The sequence below is a fragment of the Echeneis naucrates genome, chromosome 8, assembly GCF_900963305.1.
Source record: "Echeneis naucrates chromosome 8, fEcheNa1.1, whole genome shotgun sequence".
NCBI lineage: Eukaryota > Metazoa > Chordata > Actinopteri > Carangiformes > Echeneidae > Echeneis > Echeneis naucrates.
The window spans coordinates 16,922,326-16,944,446 of record NC_042518.1 but is presented as its reverse complement, the minus strand read 5'-3'; the positions used below and the strand labels follow the sequence as shown (position 1 = coordinate 16,944,446).

The following is a 22,121-nucleotide window of genomic DNA, read 5'->3' as shown; positions in this document are numbered from 1 at the left end:
AGGTAACAAGCTTATATGAAGCTTTTTGACTTCTTAATATACCTGTATATTCGTCTAAATACTAACCCCTTTATGTTATATACCAGTGTATTCATTGATCATATTGTTAATTTTTATCGTCTAATGAGTGCAGCACCTAAACATTGTTTTAAAATGGTCCAAAATAATGTAAAGTATCCTTTAGCTTTGAACTTACCATACCATTTAATTATTAAATAAAAATATAATAATTTCATATTATTTCTCTTCATGTAAAAGCATGGAAAATAAAGAGTTTGTTAGCTAAACCCAAGTTATCGTAAAACAAACAAACCAAAAAAAAAAAAAAAAAAAGTTTGACTGTACCTTTAAGTTTTGCGGCTTGTCGTAAAAGCACGCTGTCGCAAATAATCACATGGAGGCAACATGGCTGCTTAGGCTTAGCTGCAGCCGGATGCCTTTCTTGTGGGATATTTGTATTTCCATGGTGAGCAGCTGTTGATGATCATCTTCACTCTGCTTGTTTGTGAAGAAGAAAAGCAGTAAATGCTCCCGAAAAACAAGCGGCTTGTCCTGTCGTCGGACTGATAGCTCAGGCCGGTTGTTGGACTGCAGGTGGTGTGTGTGTGTGTGAGAGAGAGAGAGAGACCCTGCTGACAGCATCATGTTTGTGTTGGTGGAGATGGTGGACACAGTCCGGATCCCTCCGTGGAACTTCCAGAGTAAACTGAACGAAGCCATCTCTGAAGAGCTCAACAAGAAACTGGCCAACAAGGTGTGTGTGTGTGTGTGTGTGTGTGTGTGTGTGTCCGTCCGTCCGTCCGTCTCCACCAAGGCCTCTGACCTGTAAACAGCATAAGTAATAACAAACTACAGTCACAGTTTTCTCTAAAATGTCCAAAAGTAAACATTACATAACATCCTTTGGGTGAGACGTTCAAGTCCTGCGTAACTTACTCAATATTATGGTGCAAAGAACTGGTGGACAGGTCCTCCTAACATTCAGCTTCCTTTCCTCAAAGAGCAGAACAGTTACATAGAATGGATGTGATAGTACTGAGGAGAAAACAAAGAGAAAGAACGGCAGATGTTCTCATGCTTTGTTGGAGAATAGACAGCAGAATACCACTCAAGTTTGGTGAAAGCATTAAAATGTTCTAAAGATTTATTACCCCCGTCAATCATTTTTTCAATGTGTCATGTGGGATTAAGGTATAAATGTCCTTAAATCTCATTTTGGTCATATGTGAAGTTCAGTTAACAATAGCAGTTAACATATAAAATATTATATTCTGTTCTCTGCTTGCCGTGCACTTGATTATTAAATCCTTCAATAGCTTGTTAGTCATGAAAACTGCCGAATGATATTCTACAGTATACATAGTTATACAAAGTAAAAATTAATAAAATACTTCCAAAGAGTTAATGGTGGAGAAAATAATTGCTGGTAATATCTGTGTGTCTGTATGAGATTGTACAAGCAGCATAACACTTCGTTTCTATAGGTAAGAATAATTAAAAGATAATTATTAGCTTTTTTTTAAATTAATTTAATTTAATTTAAATTTTTTTAATTAATTTAAAGTTGCTGACACTGATGTTGTGATAGTTGAGTGAAAGCTTTTGTGCAATAATGTACTTTAACCATTTTGCTGAACAATGTTTTTCTCATCTCTTCAGGTAGTCTACAATGTCGGCCTCTGCATATGTTTGTATGACATCACCAAACTAGAGGATTCCTATATATTCCCGGGTGATGGAGCCTCACACACCAAAGGCATGAGGATGGTCTTAGATTTTCTGACCATTTCATTTTCCAATCTTGCAGATGGACTGAGGGGGAAAAGACTTCAGTCACATAGCTAGAGTAAACCCAGTTACAGGCCTATACAGTGATACTGGTTGTACTTTCACCCACTCACTTGAGTCTCAACTTTGCTTGATCTTTCTGGCAGTTCATTTCAGGTATGTTGTTTTTCACCCTTTCCTTGATGAGATCCTGGTCGGCAAGATCAAATACTGCAGCCAGGAGGGAGTTCATGGTAAGCTTTGTTTTATCAGTGCAACTTTTTTGAATAGTTCTCCACATAAGCACTTGAGAATTTGTTGCTAGTAAGGGAAAAAAATAAAGAATATATATATTTTTTTAAAAATAAATGTACAAAAGCTGTCAGTTCTTTTGTCCCTCCACTTAGTGTAATTCTGTTTTAAATTTTATTTTTGTACAACAAACACAACTACACATATTTATGTCAGCAAAGATATTTGAAAAATAATTTATTAATTAATCAAAAACGGAAATAGGACATATCATTAAAGACAGAAATCATATCTACTCCAAATGATTATTCTTATTGTTCTTTACTCTCACAACAGTAATCTTAATTCATCTGTGGGAATGTGTAAACAGTGACTGCACACTGTCTCTCTGTTTCAGTCACAATGGATTTCTTTGATGACATTCTCATTCCACCAGAGTCTCTCCAGCAACCTGCAAAATTGTATCCTTGTGACTTCATCAGCAGAGCAGCTTTGCCTTCAAAATGTTTGTGCCTTACATGTAGAATTAACAAAACCTTTCGATCAATCACTCTGTTCAGTGTACTGTGGTTCATCAAAACAACGAAGTAACAGATTGTGAAGAAGAAACGTTTTGTTCTGCGCCGAGGGCTGACACTGAGACCTACGGGCAAATTCCCCACAGAAATAAAACCCATGACCCTCTCGCTGTGAGGCAACAATACTAGCTGTTACACTGCCGCTGTTATTACATTTAAACTATTGACTATATTTTTAACAATAAACCATACTTCACTCTCCAGTGCTTAATGTTAAATATTTCAAAATAGTAAGTTCTGCCTGGTAGCTAACACAACACAAGCTAGTGGATTTCAATCTCTTTAAATGGTATGTTGGAGCGATACAGTTTTATGAATGTCTGTATGTCCAGCCTTCACTGATAGGCTCAGAACAAAGTTTGCTGGATGGTTTAAGTTAATGAACTAGACTAAATGTCACAAATCAAGTATGTTTCCACACTTCATTGTCATTGCTCCGTCACATCTCCCATTTTGTTAATTTTATGCACTAATGTTTCAGCAGAGCAGTGCTGCAGAATATCGGTTAGTGCTGTTGCCCCACAATAAGAAGGTTGTGTGTTTGGTTCTTGGCCTCAGGCCTTTCTGTGTTTTTTAAGGAGTTGCATGTTCTCCCTGTGCCTGCGTGAGTTTACTGCGGTTTCCTCCCACCGTCCAAAGACATAATGTTTGTTAATAGGTGACTCTAAATTGTCTTTAGGTCTGAGTGTGAGTGGTTGTTGGTCTCTGTCTGTCTCTTGTGTGTTGTCCCTGTGATGTGCTGGTGACCTATCCAGGGTGACCCCGTCCTCGTCCAGTGTGAGCTGGGATTGGTTCCAGCACCCCCTGCGACCTGGAAACAGATAGGCGGTTGAAGATGAATGAATATTTCAGCAGAACCGAATAGACCTTAAGCAGCATCAGTTTACCTAATAGGTGTATATTACAATGACAATCTGCTGTAGGAGAGCACAAAAGATTTTCCTGGAAATTTTCAACCTGAGTCATTTACAAAAAAATAATTCAATTCACTGATACAGGAAACTGAGAAAGCTGTAAGGTCTGATTTTAATTCAAATCTGTTCAAATATTCACCTTTAATGTAATCATCATTGCAACTGTAGCTCTTCCTTAGCTTCAGCTTCAGTGATGAAGCTGAGCAAGTTTGGCTTTGGGAGTATGAGACAGATGAAGGGGCCCATGACCTCTACATGGACCAAGGGGAGGAGATCCGTTTTCGGGTGGCAGATGAACTCTTTGTCGATACGTCGCCAACAGGCCCAGCCACTGCAGCGAAAGAGACTCCGGCTCAACCAGGACAATCAACGGCGCCTCCAGCAGAGGAGAGGGGAGAGAAGAAAGAGCCACCGTACACTCTGATTGTAAGAATACATTTCATTGGTCTCACACATTTACATCACCAGCGGATCCACTCAAATAAACGCCCTGTTTTTATAAACCTATGAAAATCCATTGTGGCTCAGATCACTCGTAGGTTGAACCTAAGTGGAGCTATATGTGTAGTTACAATGATGTGTTACATGTTGGATCTCTTTGACAACTTCATAAGGAGTTTGGTCGAGACCTGCTCTATGCGTAAAGTGCCTTGATGTAACTTTGCTACGATTTAGCGCTATTTAAATAAATTTGATTTGATTTACAGGAAAATAGATGATACAGCAGGGTTTGCACCATAAAATCAAGACAGAGTACAGAGCAGGTCACATCCAGCTCTCCTTCCTCGGCTCCTCCAAAGATGGTTTCTTCTGCTTTAAAAAAAAAAACAAAAAACAAGATGGCCAACAATACCAGCTGTGCTTTAAAATGCCCGCTCACAAACAAATGGGTAAGATCACGTAGTGTTGCTGCTTGGTTTGCAGGCTTCACTTCACAGATGGCAGTGCAACAGAATAACCTCAACTTTCGGTTTGCAGCTGTCAGTTAAGAGAAGTGCCAACCACGTGAGCACTGTGGTGGTAAACAGGTTGTGCCCGTTGCCACTGTGATTCAGTGCTTATACTCATGTTCACCAGATTTATGAAGTTGGCCTTCCTTAATAGATGAACTAAAACTAGCCAGCGAAGCAACAAAGCTGAGATCTGTAACCAAACTAAAGCGTCACATCCTTCTGACCCCCCCCCCCCCACCCCTCTTTGTTCTGTTGTTTCAGGGGACCATCTGTGAGCCGGGGCTCGGGCTGCTGTCGTGGTGGAACAGTTAGCACTGCAGAGTGAGGACAGGTTATCTGGATGTTTGGAACAGACAGACCATCACAATTCATCAGAGAGAGACGAGATGGTCAGCTGGAGACACAGACACAAAAGTAAAAAGGACCGCAGAAGGCGCAAACTGGAACGGCTGTCTAAACCGAGATAATGTTGATAGGGAAGTGACTGACATACCATGAGCTGTGGTTCAAACATCTAATCCATTTTTTTCAACAAGATTTACAATTACATTTTTTCTAGTGCAAGCCAAAATTTGTTCAGCTTAGGTTATTTATTAAAATTTTTTGTTCTCTGGGCATTTTGTCCACATATCTTCTGTTTATTCAACAGTACTATGATATTTTCTATTTGTCTTTTGTCACGCAGTGAAAGGATATGTCATCTGATGAGTGGATTTCATCTGACAGTTATCACTCTACATGATTACAGGAAGTATATGGAAAAGGATTAACCTTAAAATCCCAGTGTTTGAAGGGCAGTGAAGGACAGCTCTGCTTGTTTATGGCAGAGCTGTCTCTGGTGAACTCATTCATCATGTAATAATAATAAGTACTGTCACTGCAGACTCAGTGGTACTCCTGTATCTCATACATCTGATCCCATTGCAATAAAACCCCATTTTTTCATCAGTACATGTGTATACAATTAAATATGCAGAATTCAGAGGAGGAGTGTTGGACTGCAGTCTGCAACACAGCAGTCTTAATAATACAACAGCTGCAAAATGGACAACATAAAATCATGGCGGATACGCAACACTTCACCAAACTGAGCACACTGTTCCCATAACACTACGCACATGCTGAGGATTCTCTCTGACTCACTCTCAAACACACACACACAGTCGCATCACGCCATCGGAATCTCCGCCAGCTGCGCAGACTCTGCAGCTCCCCAGCGTCACATCAGAGTCCTCCGTCCGTGCGCGTGTATCGACTTATTTAATCATTCGTTATATAATCCACACCGAACTCACATACACAACGACCACCGTCCTGCAACGACCTGCCGGTCTCGTGCAGTAAGTAGCATTTTTTTGGTCAATCTCTGCATGTGAAAGTGTCCGCAGCAGGGGGAGTGTGTGTGTCCGTGTGGCTTTGTGTTTGGGACTGGACGTTGTATGATCCACGCGCTTGGTGCAATAACCGCTACATAAGAAGCAGGTTGTGATTGTTCATGTGTGGTGTGATGGGACGGGATGGAGGACTGATGGCTGTTGGCTCTGCATCACGTCTGACCACCGGCTGCCTCTCTATCGGCGGACCAGCTTTTGTCCAAGTTCCACCTCCGATCAGCGCCGATTGATGGCTTTCTCGACTTTCACACATTTCTGAGAAATCACACAGATTATTGCTGAGGTCATTGCTGCCGCTGAGCGGGGATCACGTTTCAAATTCGAATGTAAGAGAAACCTGGAGAAACGCAGGTGTGAGATTTGATGGTGTCTTCTTTGAGTGATAAGTCATGACCAACTGCACACAAACGACAGAATGAGTCGAGTCTTCTCAGACAGAGATTTGGCCCCGACCCGGACGAGATGAGTCACGACCCAGAAGTTCTGCAGCTGGATGCTGCAAACTGAGTGTGGGCTCTGTCGGTGTGTAGTGGCTTCTCATGAAGTGTAACCATCAGTGCTGTGCTGCACCATGACCCGCCATGGGCACTCTGGAGCATCAAACATGGACCCGTTCATTTAGGAGCGGGGCACTGACGTCACGGACGCACCACCGGAGGCGGCGTCTCCAGATGTTCTGACGTCACACTCCGCCTGCGTAATTACAGGCAGAGATGTAACGTTTAAAAAAAAAACAAAACAGAGGAACGACATGGACTTTATCCTCCAGATCCTAGATAGATAGATTGATATCAATCTAGCTAAGTAAGACACTCATCTTTAATGCCCGAGATGACTGATGATGAACTCTTGAATGATTTAAATTCGTCGTGGATTTTTTTTTTTTTTTTTATATTATTTTGTCCTATAACATAATAGTGTGATTATTTCCCTTAAGTGTTTGTGGTTTCTGACTTGAACAGGTCTCATGCTGGCTGGACATCTTTCTGAAGGCCATACTACACCCTACTCCCTCCCTGTGCTCTCTCTCCTCTCACCAGTATCTCCTGACAGATTTGAGGCAACATCTCTGACCTGAATAAAGACTGTGTTTGCGCCCCTCACCAAGGCAGAAGGACTCACAGGCACACCAGCCGGCAGAGTGCAGCATCAGCAGCCAATCAGCCGCCTGTGGAACCAACAGCACCTAGCAGCATCCAGCAGCATCCAGCAGCATCCAGACCATCCCTCCCCCATTCTCTTCTTCATCACGTCTGACATGGCCGACCCGAGCCTCACATCCCCTTCTGGGACCCCGCTGCGCTCCCCTAACGCCCCTCTCACCCTGTCCTTCCCCTTCCTGAGGGAGAGGAGCCGGGTGTGGGAGGAAGGGAAGGAGCCACCTTTGCCTCGGGATCTGCCCAGCCCGTTGCCAACCAAACGCACCCGCACCTACTCAGCGTTAGTATGATCAGTTTGTTTACCAATTAGTGTGTATCATTTGTTTTCTTTTTTGCATGACTTCTGCATGACCAGAAAAGTATTCGACATGTCAGCATCACACAAAGGTTCATTGATTAATGCTTGATCAATAATTTGCTCAAGCTTTTTGAAGATCAGTTTCAATGGCTTGTCATGGTGGCGTCTTAAACTACATGAGTTAAAGAGAGCATTTTGGACTATGATGTTGTCATATTGTGACTTTTACTTGTCAAGTAAAGGATCTGAATATGAGTTCAGGTTCCTATGAATGTACTTCTGACAGGCTACTGTATCACTGCTGGTTTACAAACTGCTTCGTATTGAACAAAAGTGGTGACTCAGCTGATAAGTGTTTTCGTCTCTGCTGCTGTTGTGTTGTGACTTTATATGATGGCATGTAGGAGTAAATTTGATCCGCACTTCCTTTATTACCTCCTTCTCACCATGTCCATGTTTCTTGTCGTGAAGGCCTGAATCATCAGTTCTTACTGTAAACTGCTCTTTCTGCTAGTCAGCCATACTGAGACAAATGGTTTAGTGGTTAATGTGAGAACTTTGGTGTCTCCTTCTCCTCGGTCTACAGGACAGTACGTGCTCACTCAGGTCCAGTGTTCAAAGGCGTTTGTAAGAACTTCTCCAGGTCACAAGGTCACGGTTTCATACAACCCTCGCACGGAGGTGAAGACATCTTTGTTCACATCTCAGAGTGAGTGGTATTAACACTGAACTCTTATCAGAGGACCAAATCATACAGATTTTACAGCGGAGAACAACACCATGCATCAGCTGAATTACAATACCAGGCAAACTCAGACTCAACTCAGTAACAACAGTATTGTAAAGTGTGTACTTGTGTCACAATTAAAGCTCTTTTATTCCATCCCTGCTGAGACACCTGCAGTAGTTAGACATTCACAAAGAGTATAGCAACTTCTCTGTGCTGGTTTTATTCTGCTTGTTATTCAGGAAAAGCAAGTGTCTTCTAGTTGGAAGTCAGGAATTCGCTGTGGCCTCAGTTAGCGTCATTCTGTAAATGTATCAGCTCTAAAGGTGCTGATAGGTGACAGTTTTAACTGTTGTCCCAGCCAGATTGGCTGTTTCTGCCCATTTACAGACTTTATGTTATACAAAGCCAAGCTAAGCTCACTGCCTCCTGTGTCTAGCTTCATATTTGAAAGTGACTTTCTCCCTGGTCCCCAGTTTGAACAAAACCCTGTGGGGGCATGAGTGGAATTAATCACAGCATTTTTCCTCCAAATTCTTTCCTTGTCTCACACACTTAGGTGCTTTGATATTTGATACATTTAACTAAGATTTGTTATTTTCCTATTTGGATGAAGTTAATAGAGATTAGTTATAGATAAGAGGAAATATTGCAAAGTTGCAAATCCTTACCTGCACATTGAGTTGCTTTTTTTTTTTTTTTACAAAGTGACAATTCAAAACATTTAAACTCTCTATTTTTTATCATCACTTTTGTCTGTTTCAGCATTGAGGGGGAGTATGTTCCAGTTGAGGGTGACGAGGTGACGTACAAAGTGTGCCGGGTCCCACCAAAGAACCTCAAAGTGCAGGCGGTGGAGGTGAAGATAACACATCTCAACCCAGGGACGAAACATGAGACCTGGTCTGGGCAGATCATCAGCTCATAGCTTGCTCCAGGCCTGGTGGGTTGAGCTGGGCAGCAATGGGTTTGGGGTGGTAAAGGCACTGGGTTACTGTTCTGTTCTTTTTTAAAACATGTTTTACCTACACAGCATAATGTCTAGTGTGAATTATTCATTTATAGCTGTTGATGACAGATCAACTGACAGAGCTGACAAACTGCCAGGTCACTACACTGATGATGCATGTGAAACTGACCCTTTCTTCATTGTGTGAAAACGTACATTTGATTTATTCAATTAGTTTTGTCAAAGTAATATTTGACATGGAAGCATATGGGTTTCGTAACAGTTAGCGCTGTTGCTCCACAAGAAGAAGGTGCAGGTGTGGCTTGGGGCCTTTCTGTGTGGAGTTTGCATGTTCTCGCCGTGCCGGCGCAGGTTTCTTCCGGGCACTGTCCAAAGACATCATGTTTGGGTTAATTGTCTGTAGGTCTGAGTGCGAGTGTGAGTGGTTGTTGGTCTCTGTCTGCCTCTGTGTGTTGGCCCTGTGATGGACTGGTGACCTTACCACGGTGACCCCGCCCTCACCCAGAGTGAGCTGGGATTGGCTTCATTTGGCTCATTTTTCCCCCCACGACCCAGAAATGGATAGGAAGTAAAAGATGAGTGAGTGGGTGGACCATAAAGGGATTTTAATTTGTGAAAAACATTAAACTTCATGGAAAACTGTCTCCATAACTGTGAGGCAGGTATTCAAACCAACTGTTACTTCTGAGTGTACAGTGACCCAGGACAAAAGGCTGAATTTAGTTTCACTTCCCTTCTTTGCCGAAGTTATGCACTTGTTCACATCACCAAACATTCCAGGTTCCCATGTTAATTACAGGCAGGGGTCAAATGAATTGTTGCAAGCCTACATTGTTTTTCCATCAAGTGCAGACTTTGGAAGAAATAAATGTAATGTTTTTATTCAGTTACAGAGATAATAGATGGAAAATAAAGTTGTTTGAGGACTTGACTAGTAAGATTTTAATGGTTGCGTTGCTAATTGGAGGAAAAAATCTAAATCAAATCAAAAATCAAATCAGATTTATTTGTATAGCAAATCATAACACAAGTTTAAACACATGATGTTCAGGGGGACAAGATGAATTTTTATTTTAAAACTGAGAGGGGATATACTGAAGGTCAGAGGCTGAGAAATTAGAAGTTAATAATTTAGTCTCAGATATAAAAAGCACGAAGGGAGACTCAGGCTTGAAGCAGGAAATTTATGCAGTATTTTATTGTGACTGGGGACATCTTCCCCCCACAAATCCTTGGTCGTATTTTATACTTATTTGAAATGTTTATTTGATTATATGTTCAGATTTGTGTGTGTCCTCAGTTTACAAGCTTAACACTTTGGGTAATGCACTCAAAGATTGCACTGATAAAATGTGAACTTCCAACAAAGAAATCTGCCACAACAGCACTGGACATCACCACTAGATTTCTAGTCGAATTGTTGTCTTGTTCAAAAAAACGTCCTGTTTTGAAAAGGGTCTAGAGCCATGAAAAACAAAACTTTCTAAGTCTCTTTTTCTATTATCAGCAAAACATGTACCTCTGTGTGATTTTTCTGTGTGTAGTCATCGTGAAGGTGAACTACTTGACTCCATAGTTGGTGCCAATAGAGATCATTGTCACAGTAATGTTGTTTGTAGTTATTCTGGTTATACTGTATGTTGTAATATTTCTGTCCCATAGAATCTCTATGCATCTTGTCTTATCTGTCAGCGTCACTGCCTGAATTAGTTCAACATGAAACTTTGTTCATTTATGACACATCAAAGGGCACTTTCTTCTGTGGAGGATCCACTGAGGTGGTGATCTGCAAGATTATTTTTTCTGAGCCTTGAACAAACATTAAAGCATTTCAAGTTTCGCAGGTTTTGTGGAAGCTGTGATTCCTCATACTGTATGTGAAAGTGAGACTGTTGGAGGAAGAGAAGGAGCAGTGTAGCGAGACTTGCCCATATAGAGGTCACAGTGGAGCTCCCAGCCTAATAATAAGATTAACTTTTTCTTTTCACACTAGTCACTGACCAGGTTAACTCTGAACTCTCTGTATGCTCTGGTTTGGAGTGAAAATTTTGTTTCGAAAATGTGGAAGGCCTTCTTCTCATGCCCATCCTCAGCTGTGATGTGTTTTTATAAACACTGCCCAGAGAAGTGCAACCATTGTTTTGAGATTAAAGAGTTGCCACAAAGCTAAGAATGGAGATTATTTTATTGGCTCAAAAGGGCAGGGGCTATGATGGGTACATTTCCAAGACCTTGGGCACCATGGGAATTCATTAATACAAGTTCATATCTCAAGAGCACAGAAGCAAGCAACAACTCTATTTTTATATTTGAGATTTTATTACTTTTCTGGGTAATATGGGACTATGAGAACTGTCGAACCTGTAATGCAACACAAATTCCTGTGCAAGAAGACACAGATACAATTCTATCTTATCTTATCTATTCTTATCTTAGACGTCCTCCTGGCCATGTGGGACACCCAAAATTTCATCAAAGGCAAATGTTATCTTGCCATAGAATACTGACAGCAGCAATTTTGCAACTAATATTTCAAGTTGTGTTGTGAAGTAACCTGCAATCCGAGGTCTTCCAAATGTCTGCCAAATATCTGACAACTAGAACATTACCAAGGACTTTATACTTAGTCTCCATGACACAGTCCACTCTTGCCAAGGAAGTACAAAAAACACAAAAAGAGCCAGAAGGCATTTGGAGTGGCCTGCAGTGTCCTAGGACACAGCTCTAAGGTGATGCAGCAAAACATATGAATCAGCCGTTTGTCTGGCTGAGTGCTGAGGTGGGGGAATGAATAATCGTGAATATGGTATTTATCCAGAAAAGTAACATTCCTTTAAACTTAAATTTACATGAACTAGTTTATTCAAGTTTCCTAGCATACATCAGAATGCCTCTATTTACCTTCATGTGACTTTTGGAAGACGGCTGTTGACTATTGTTGTTGATTTGTGACTGCATCCATTGGCTTAACAATAATGTCAGGATCAGATGTCTATCCGCCCAGACTGATGTTGATGCCTGATGTGAACCAGCCAAGTCCAGTAAAACAAGTACCACTTGTTTCCCAAAAGTGAAAATATGCAGTTTAAACAGCAGACTGTTTCTAATCTGTAGACTTGCCTCTTGATCAAAAATCAGGAAGTAATCCACCAGACAATTTAACTGAGATCCGTCAGAGGATCTCTTATCCCACCTGAAGCAATGACTGTTACAACAGCTTTTTGGAGCAGCAGAACTACATATGTAACCTCAATGTGCCTGTGCTGGCTAGAGCTGAATCACAAATCACGAGTCCAAGGTCCCAGGAGTCCTCTGGTTGGCTGCTGCTCAGTAAACTAGGTGAATCGGCGGACTAATTGAAAACAGTTCTGAATCAAATGATTTGGCTGAACCTGTTCACTGACTCAAATCGGCGGATTCACCGGAAACACAGCAGAGTCAGGTTTTGTTCAAGGACTTCACTCCAGTCAGTGAAAAGTAATAAATTAGAACAAATAATACATGAAGTGGCTAAACACACTGGTGTTCACTATGTGGCTGACATATTTTATGCACATGCTACGATGATGATTATTGTTATTATTATCTGTAGTAGCGGTATAGACTATTAATGTAGCACATTTTATTGTAATCAAAGCAATAAACTGTATTATTCTGCAAAGTTTTGTAGCCAACAATGCACACTGACTCAAGTGGACCGGATCACTTTAGTGATTGACTCAGATTAACCCGAGTCCATAAAAGGAACCGAGTTTACCACCACTAGTCCTGGCTGATTGAATAATTGTTATTCCAGCATTGGGTCGCTGAACGCCACATGACTGATTTCCCTATTGGCTGTTGTTCTTTCAAACTTAATTGGCACCAGGAGGTGAAGCAGACGCTCGTTACCGAAGTTTTATTAGAAATTTGTCGAGATAAATGGCCTTCAATCTTTAAAAGTCTGATTTTCGCCAAAATATCTGCAGGGATGAAAATAAATCAGTAAAATAACATTAGCAATATTGCTGGAGGAAAATTAGTATTTTGTTCTTTGCTGAATACTTTACTCTGATCGGGTGCATTGTTTTACACACAGCTATTATTCAGGTTCACTTCTTTAGTGGTCAAATACATAGAGAAGAAAAACATTTTAAAATGATAAATTCACTCACATTTTTTAATGTGCTGACATGCCATTAGCCAAAAGTCCAAATGTGCTAAACTTTCAAAGAGCCTGGGTAGATCAAATATGAACCTTTCTGGTGGTAAAATGAAGCCCTGTGACCTGTGGAGAAACAGCTGGCTAGTTAGAGCACTAAACAAGTGTTTCTGAGGCCAAAGAACAGTTTGGGCTAAATGGGTTAAAAATGACACTGGAAATCTGAGATCAGTGAAATGAAATATAAGAAGATTTATTAAATAAATGAATGGATGGATGACGTAACGTTAAATGACATGAGCAATCTTACAGTTATCATTAGTGATGCTAGAAAATCCGATTTTCACCAGAGATCACGTAAGTTTACATGATTTTCTATCATCCTTTTCCACATAGGAGTGTTTACAGGGAGCTGAAGTGTGACTCATCAAAAGCCATTTACAGTATTCACAATAATGATTCATTCAGATACACAAATACCATTACATTTTTATGTGAAAATTACACTGCCAGTTTTCACATTTTTAAAATGTATTTAAAAAATCTTTAGGAAAAGAAAAAGGCAAAAAGTATCAATACACACTGACACCATGTAAGTTGACAGCCAAAAGTTTGTAGTGACGTAGTCACAGTAGCTTAATTCACTGGTTAAAATGAACCCATCAAGTGAGTAATGTTCAGTTTTAAATGGAAATCTGAGATATTGTCACTTAATTTCAACCAAACCAAGTGAAAACAGGATCACACATTATTATCTGCCCCAGAGAGCTGGAGAGACATGAAAATACCATTAATTCTTAACTCTAAATGAGGAAGGCTCCACGTCGTCTTCATTCTTTGTCTTCTCATTTTCAACATGCACCCACAAAACAGCAAGAAGTCAACAAATGTTTTTCCTCGTTCACACGCTTATCTCTTTCAGCAGTATTGAACAAGACTATACCCGTTACTAGTATAAAATTATCCGACAATTAGTGCAAAACATCATTTTATGACATATAATCTAATATGGAGCATTAAGTTACATTTCATCATCTCTTTAGCATTTGGTTAATTTGATATATGCTACACATTGCAAAGGTGAGACTGCAGTCAAACACAGTATTAATTGCTCATTTGAACACAGATACAATATACAAGACTTATTCTGTTACTGTCCCTTTAAAAAATGAGATTTATTACACAAAAAGTCATGGAAAAAAATCAGTTTATAAATGTCCCGTGTACCAACAGGGACTCACAGGTGGGAGTTCAGAGGTGCTTGTGAGTGGGGAGGCGGTTCTGTGAATCAGGACTCATGTGGTAGAGCGTCAAAGAAAAGCTCTCGACAGAGCTTGGCTGTGTCCTCTGGACAGTAGACCGTGAAGCCGATGGTTCGTGGGTCGTTGAAAATTTCATAGTCGTTTCCTCCCTACAGAGAATTAACATTATAAACCAGAGCACGCAGCACACTACTGTGGTGGGAATCGGCCTCTTCCCTTAGCCCAGTGTTAGTACAGTTGTGCCGCGTTGTCCTTAAACCCCCAGCCTTTACACACAGTGGAAGGCCTCAGATATTTACAGAGCAACGTAAAGTAAAGTAAAACTAACTCTCTCTCATTCAACATCAAGATGGGAGAAAATTCACTGCAGCAACGTGTCAATCTTTTAAAAAAAAATTCTGACACACATGAAGGCTTCTGCAGCAAGGTGGTAATCAATATGGTTTATAATGAGATGTTGACCGGTGTTACAGGGGTGCAATATTGCTTGTTTAATATATACAACAGTGGTTCACCAAGAGGATTACCTCCAGCTATGCTACACCATTTATCAATAGAAACTTACATCTGACGTCTCGTTGCCAAAGAAGTAGATGGCATCCAGTCCTTCATTCTCCAGGAACTCCAGACAGAGTCTCTTGTCCCAGCCCTCTGGGAAAATGTCAAAGCTGATGAGACCACCTATGACAAGATGATGGCAAAAACCATAATTAGTATCACCAACTTTTTGCACAGAATAGTTCTCTAAATACTGCCATGCCCTTTAAGGTAAACGAAACACACATTAGTTAAGAAATATTTTCCATATTTTCTGACAGAGAAGTCTCAATGTTGTGTTTTTGACAAATCTTTTGTGGAACGATCCTTTCAAATGTGTTGAGATGTTTTTAGTTTTTTTCTTTGTGTTTACAGTCAGCACGACTAATTCAACAGCAAATGTTGTTTATGGTCGGAACAGCTGATGGAGGCTTTTTTATCTAAACCTCTTCCACCGAACACACGAAAATGTGGCAAGTGGATGTCTGTCATATTTTAACACACTTCCAATGTCTGCTCATTGTTTTGACTGAAAAATCCAACACATTTATTATTATTATTATTGTGTGACTATGACATGTAGGATTAAGCCTATCGCTCAGAGACAAGATTGCAATTTTATTTCTTGCATATGCACAGTCCAGCTGGAATTACAGCTTGACTTTATAACTCAAAGAAGCTCTGGTGCCAATAAGCTGTACCTTGAGTGACTGTGGTAACCTTTGAAACACGAAAGGCTGGGTAGTCCTCCCAACCTTCAATTTATTTCACAACTTTGTTTCTCAGCTGAGGATTTAAGGAGCCAACAACAAAGGTGACAGCTGAGACAAATCCAGCCAGTCAGAGGGCTGGATCCTTCACACACCCTCTAAACATCATCTTTAACCCCTTCAACTGCAGACTATAAATGCCTCAGTGCCCATCCCCCAGCCTACTGACACTGCTACTGAGCAGTGGAAAGAAATCTGATAAAAACCTCAACGAACACAACAGCAGGGACATTCTCCTTTCATACTGGACATGTATTAGATGTTACTTTAACAACTCCTCTACTGTAATAGGTATTTTTAATACCTATCACTTTTGCCTAAAGTCATCAGTCTCAGTGTCCCTTACCTTCTGTACACTGTGTGCAGATTGGATAGAGTTTGAGGTATATATAAATACTGAAGAGATGAGTCAATTGGGTACTGACGGAAAAACAAGCATGTCGATCTGGTTTGTTTGTTTGAACTATGAACATCCTTCAGGCGTCATCAGCAGAGGCTAACACCTCGCAGAGCACGTAAGCAAACATCAAGTGCCTGATTCGCCTTACTGCTGGCGTGTAGCCAGGGAAAAAGGGAGCAGTGTATATGTAATCGTTAACTGAGGGCTCCAATGTCCACCGGATGGTCCTCCACACGCCATTTAGGGCGAGGAAGAGTTGGTCTTCTTTTTCGAAACACATAAGATGCAACAAACAGAAATGGCATAAAAAATGACGCTTGTCAATAAACTGCACTGCTGTAAGCAGAAAAACAGAACGCAGCTTGTTCACAGATCACCAGTCCATCACAGAGCCAACATACAGTTAACACTGCCATCACTTTCCACCGCTGAGTAAAGGAATGAAGCCGCTCAACTCCGAACAACAGCCTAGTGCTCATGCTATCTGTGCAGCAAAAGGTGCAAATAGCTCCTTTAGAGAGGATTTCAGAGTTTAGGGAAGCTAATACATCACGCAGTTTGCAGAGGCAAACAATATGTATTAATTCATTAGTTGATGTGACACATTGGATGCTAAATATTTACAGTGGTTGTGTTATACTGGATTCAGCCCTCAGCGCGCTATGAAAAAAATAAAAATAAAAATAATTGCTCAGACACATTTATTATTCTGCCAATGAAGACGTGAGCTTATCTCACTAATCTGAACAAGACTGGGAAGACTGGGTTAAAATAAAAAAACAAATAACTTTTTGGCCTTATTACTTTTTGGTTAATAACTACATAAAAAATGTTTTTATTCAGGTTTTCGCCTCTCACCTTTAGTGAACCTCAGTCCCTTTCCAGCAAACTCCACTTTAAGGGCAGCAACAAATTTCTCCCTGATCTTCTCTCTCTGTGGAGAAGACAAAGCAGTCAGATTTTAGATGGAAGAGCCTTTTAGTCCTTGGTTGTAACATACGTGAATTTTATTATGTACATGCCAGGTTAGCTGCTAAAGTAGCCACAATATATTCTGTATGACTGTAAAAGAAGGTCCAGTTGTTTAAATGTTAGTGGGTAGTTAAACCTATCCACTTTTCCTCCATAACATTTGACCTCTTTGTCTGCTTAACTGATACATTTTCGTGAAACAGAGAAGTGGTTCAAACGTGACTTTCAGTGACTTATGTGTAAAAACCTTAAAACTCTCTTTAGACTGAATTGCTAACACAATCATGAGCAAACATGAGCAGAATAACATGTTAACCCAAAAATGGTGACTACCAGTGAATCTGCAGTAAGATGGACTGATTGTCAACACACTGCACTACACATCCTGGTTGAGTGACAAATGAATATAACAAACATGCCTGTTCAAACATGCTGCGAACTTTGTTTTTACACTGTAATAAAAACGAAGCAGTTAAGTAACCTTGTCTATTTCGGAAAATTCGATTCGTTCCTCTGGCGTGCAGCTCCGACCGATTGGAGAAATGTTGAGCATTCCATTCCTGAACTCAATGAAGGTCCCCCTGCAGGCGTAGTTATTAAAATTGATGCTCGATTAAATGTCAAAAAGAAGGACTTAACTGGGGCCTCTGGATGGATAGAATACCAAGTCTACAAACAGTAATAGAGAGCAGTAAACAGTGTGTTTTCTCACCGTTTCTTTGGCAGTTTGATGAGCCCCATGTAGCTGAGGCAGAAGTTTATCAGGTCCTGCAGAAGCTCCTCCCCAATCTGGTTCTGAATAGCCTGTTGAAATGAAAAAGCACTTCATGAATAAACAAAGCAGCAACGCATGGTTGTCTCATTGTTTGTGAAGCTAAATCTAAATGAGTCTCAACATGGACATGAACATCACCATTAGCTTTAGGGAACATTTGAATGTGCCAATTATTGATGTCAACACAGAGCATGTGTCCATACCGCCTGATACCATACCGTACCACTGTGGTTGTTCACTTACGTGTTTTGAAAGGAGTTTTCCATCTTTGTACTGCACTGTCCCGTTCTCAGCAAATACGTAGTCAAACTTGTGTATCACTGCAAGAGAGAAGGGAGGTGAAATGTGGCTAATTGTCCTAGTATGACTCTCTAAAACCTGCACGCAGCCTGCTAAATTTACCTGGGGGCAGATTATAGTGTATGTAACACTGCCTGGAAAGGTCAAGTCGTCTGACTTTCCCACTGACCTGACTGTTCCTGCCAACAACACTGAGCAGGGAAAGTCTAAGAGAGCCTGACTGAAAAGCTGCTCTAAATTGGACTTTAATAACAAACATAACACAGCATAAGAGTGCTATTATAACAGCTGAATAGTGTGACAATAAATTATATTATTGACCTGAATTTAACAACTACAACAGGGTATAGAACATTCAAACCGGCCTTAATCATTTTTATCACGAACACAAAATATTGCTATAAAAACATTACAAACTAGGTCATCATAGGTCATCACATGATGCAGCAGTGTGATCTGCTGCATCGTAGCATATGAAAGGATTCACCTTTAGCACAGTTAGCACAGTCAGGAAACCACACGGCGGTCTCCTGGCACAACATACAGTAGCTACATTCCAGGTGTAACATTATATTTACTAACAGACAGGATCAAGCCTGTCCATGCAGTGAGTATAAGTGAGTTTTGACAGCAGCTTTGAGAGGTACAGGTGGATGAAACAAAAGGGAATTTAGCCTCTTGAGGTTTCACTTGAGCTCAGATGTTCATAGTGCAGAAGTCGAACTTTAGTACGTTCCTGTTTTCAATGGACTTATAACATGTTGCTGTGGAATCATATGCAGTCACAAGCCCAGACTTGTGAATTGTTGTAAAAAAGAAGAAGAAGAAGTCTATGCAAACTTGTGTTATTGCCCTTTTATATACGTTTTTTAGATCACCTCTATTTAGATGCTTGAGGCAAGACACCTATTTTTAAATTGTGGCCTAGATCCTAAATTATGCCCTTTAAGACCTTTCTTTTGCACTGTCTACAGACTGGTGTCAAATTAAGCAGTTTACAGTTAAAAGTGTCGGGCTGCATGTTTGATGCAGCTGGGTGACTAATATACAGTGACCTGTGCTTACAAGAGGAAGTAAACTGCTCACCATCATTCCCCTCTCCAAGCTGCTCTGCTATCTTGGAGTAGTCAGACCCTCCCACGATGCCTATTTTCACTTTCCTCCTCAAAGTCTGGAAGAACTCGTCCAGCTGGGGGTCAATTTTCTACAGAAAATGGGAAAATTCAGCCTTCCCCTTGGTTTCAACTCGTCAAGCTACTGGTCACCACACAACTGAACAGGTACATTTGATTTATTAAAAAGTTTAATATACGTGTGTCAGTGTGGTATAAAGGCATTTTAACACAGTGGCAACAGGAAACCACATGCAGGGCAACATGGTTTGCCTTTGTGCTGATGCCCTTTGGAGAAGCATTTCCAACATATTAAGGAAAAGGCAGAGTTGTACACATCAGAGACTATTATGTAAAATCTTGGCACTTGCCTGCACGCACACACACACACGCACACACACACACTGTGACCTCATATAAACTGAAGCATTAACAAATACAGAAGACTGCAATCAAAATGACTTGGGCGGATTATAATATTGAACACATTTACACTTTGTGAGTGACTCTGGATCAGGAACTGGAGGTGACAGTTTATGTATATAATGGTAACGATGCCAGTAAAATGGTAATTGGGATGTGAATGCAGGCGGAGGAAACACACACAGCGCCCTGGCTGAGGGAGGCCTGGGTCCGCTCACCTCTCTGGGGGGCGTCAGGGTCCCGTCCACGTCAAACAGGCACAAGATGTTTCGGTCCGACGGGAAGCCGTCTGGTTTCTCCATTTTTCCTTCCCCTGCTTGACTTTGTCTTATTTACAGACGGAACCAGCTGGTGCCGCTCCGATTCCGTGCAGACAAATGCAAAAAAAAAAAAAAAAACAAAACCACCAACAACAACAACAACAACAACAACAACAAAAACAAAACAAATATAAATAAATCACATGGGTGAAAAATGAAGCAGGCAGCGTTCAAATTGATGAAACAAATATCTCCTCCAATGCGAGCCGGCAGCTGGCAGCTGCTTCTTCCTCTTCTTCTTTCTGGTACCTCCAGTTGTGTCGGATCGGCCCGGCTCAGCTCAGCTCGGTTCAACACTCCATCAAACACAACGTGCTGGACTGCCCTTCGCCTCAGCGTAGCTCACCAGCAGCCAATCCCAGCCACGGTAAGGGCAGTGACGTCACACGGGGCGTGGCAGCCCAGGGAACGTCAAACCGACCTTTTACCTAAAAGCGAGGAGCGCCAACCTGTTTATTACTGTAGAGTAAAACTTTCTTTATCAATGACATGACGATGTTTCACAGAGAGGGACCCTGGTAACTAATGCAGAGTAAGGGAAGTTAGAAATACAGAAGTAGAAAAAAAGAAGATGAAGAAGAAGAAAAAAAAGAGATTGATTTGCAAGCTTCCAAATATTAAATATGAGTGTTTGACAACTATTGGGGAGACAGATATAACAGAAAGTTAATCGACTCATTACATTGGTTTGCTGAGGTTAATAAAAAATTTGTTTTTTATGTAATCACACCGCTTGAGTGGTTGTTGGTCTCTGTCTGTCTCTGTGTGTTGGCCCTGTGATTGACTGGTGGTCAAGTCACCTCAGTCCCCCCACAAACTGGAAACGGATAAGTGGTAGAAAATGAATGAATGAATGAATGAATGAACCACACAAACACACAAAAACAAACAAGAAACAACAAAAAACAAACAAAAGCAACTCACTGAGAGGTGATTTCATCAAAAATGAATCTGTAAAAGGATTACTGCATGACACTGTGTACGACGAAAGATGATCAGCCAGACGTGACCAGCCCTACAGCATACTGCTACATTTTGCTGAATAGTATTTATTACCTCCACAATGACTTAATGACATCTTTATCAGACCCATACCCATGTATGGAGTCATATAATATATGTATGTATTTAAATGTTTTGGGCTTGACTCGAGGAGGACAATTATGAGTATCCAGCACCGCCATTATATAGAAATGTAATATCCAAATTAAGTTAAAATGTGTCAGCTGCTGTTTACAGTAAGTTTTAATATGCACAGATTAGTGAACTATCAGTGAGGAAGTTGCTTTGAATAGTGCTTTACAATCCAAAAGCACAATTAAAACCGAGCCATTTCTGCAAAAACTGCACAATTAAAGGTTTTAATAAAACCTGATCATCAGTGAGAAAATGCATCCACTAGAGGGCAGAAGTGGAGAAAGTGAGTGATCCACTTGCTTAGGAAGTAATTTGTGTACAAATATAAAAATAGAATGGGTTAGCTATCATTTTAAAATGGTTAAATCATCATTTTACCAATACAGCTGACACCCTATGATCCAGTAAATTGCCTATTAGGTTTTTGCCACGATACAGAACTCACAGTTGCGAACTGTCAATAACTGATAACTAATATATAAAAATGCACATGAAGTCCAGCTTCTGTCACACTGTGTTGAATTAATGTGAAGAATTGATCATGTTTACCTGAGCTTGGAGGGCTCACAAAACAAATAGGCATTTCCATTCTATATAACAATATTGCTTTTATGTGTAAATGAGAAATGTTTCCTTGGGATATAATATTTTGGGAGTGAAAGCAGAAGCTATGTAAATTTGTTTGTATGTAGAAGCCAACTTTTGTTTTCCTTTTTTGATTGGCAAACAGCACAAAATAAAGAAATTGAGAAATAATTTTTTAACAATAATTAGATTTCTTGGCAATTAGGAAAAGGCCAAGTAATTATTTGGGTCAATTGAAGGTCAGAGTCTGACATCAGGAATGTGAAATGGCCCACTTACTGTACTAGTTTTTCAAACATTTGAGAAATATTTTCTTATATTTTTGGATTATTGACTTGAATAGATTTTCTTGATGGTGAAACAGATATTGTGCT

The 22,121-nt window shown here is 40.5% G+C and overlaps 3 protein-coding genes across 5 annotated transcripts; 2 read left to right on the top strand and 1 right to left on the bottom strand.

The window, feature by feature from the left end:
• The first annotated feature begins 399 nt into the window (after positions 1-399).
• Positions 400-5,415, top strand: polr3h (polymerase (RNA) III (DNA directed) polypeptide H). Of its 2 annotated transcripts, XM_029509380.1 has the most exons (6): positions 400-754; positions 1,660-1,756; positions 1,935-2,021; positions 2,417-2,480; positions 3,703-3,937; positions 4,726-5,415. In XM_029509380.1, the coding sequence occupies exons 1-6, from the start codon at positions 644-646 to the stop codon at positions 4,774-4,776; spliced, it is 645 nt and encodes a 214-aa protein (XP_029365240.1). In that variant the 5' UTR covers positions 400-643; the 3' UTR covers positions 4,777-5,415. The 2 variants fall into 2 exon arrangements, with proteins under 2 accessions (XP_029365240.1, XP_029365241.1); XM_029509381.1 differs by lacking the exon at positions 1,935-2,021.
• Positions 5,416-5,642: 227 nt separating this feature from the next.
• csdc2b (cold shock domain containing C2, RNA binding b) lies at positions 5,643-10,853 on the top strand. Of its 2 annotated transcripts, none has more exons than XM_029509383.1 (4): positions 5,643-5,804; positions 6,899-7,298; positions 7,903-8,025; positions 8,809-10,853. In XM_029509383.1, exons 2-4 carry the CDS (start codon positions 7,117-7,119, stop codon positions 8,969-8,971), a joined length of 468 nt encoding a protein of 155 aa, XP_029365243.1. In that variant the 5' UTR covers positions 5,643-5,804; positions 6,899-7,116; the 3' UTR covers positions 8,972-10,853. The 2 variants fall into 2 exon arrangements, with proteins under 2 accessions (XP_029365243.1, XP_029365242.1); XM_029509382.1 differs by having other exon boundaries at positions 6,821-7,298.
• Positions 10,854-13,382: 2,529 nt separating this feature from the next.
• Positions 13,383-20,329, bottom strand: pmm1 (phosphomannomutase 1). The gene is made up of 8 exons (XM_029508163.1): positions 19,924-20,329; positions 19,257-19,374; positions 18,114-18,190; positions 17,808-17,899; positions 17,577-17,676; positions 16,982-17,057; positions 14,982-15,097; positions 13,383-14,565 (listed from the first exon to the last, which is right to left on the bottom strand). Exons 1-8 carry the CDS (start codon positions 20,005-20,007, stop codon positions 14,443-14,445), a joined length of 786 nt encoding a protein of 261 aa, XP_029364023.1. The 5' UTR covers positions 20,008-20,329; the 3' UTR covers positions 13,383-14,442.
• Positions 20,330-22,121: the final 1,792 nt, after the last annotated feature.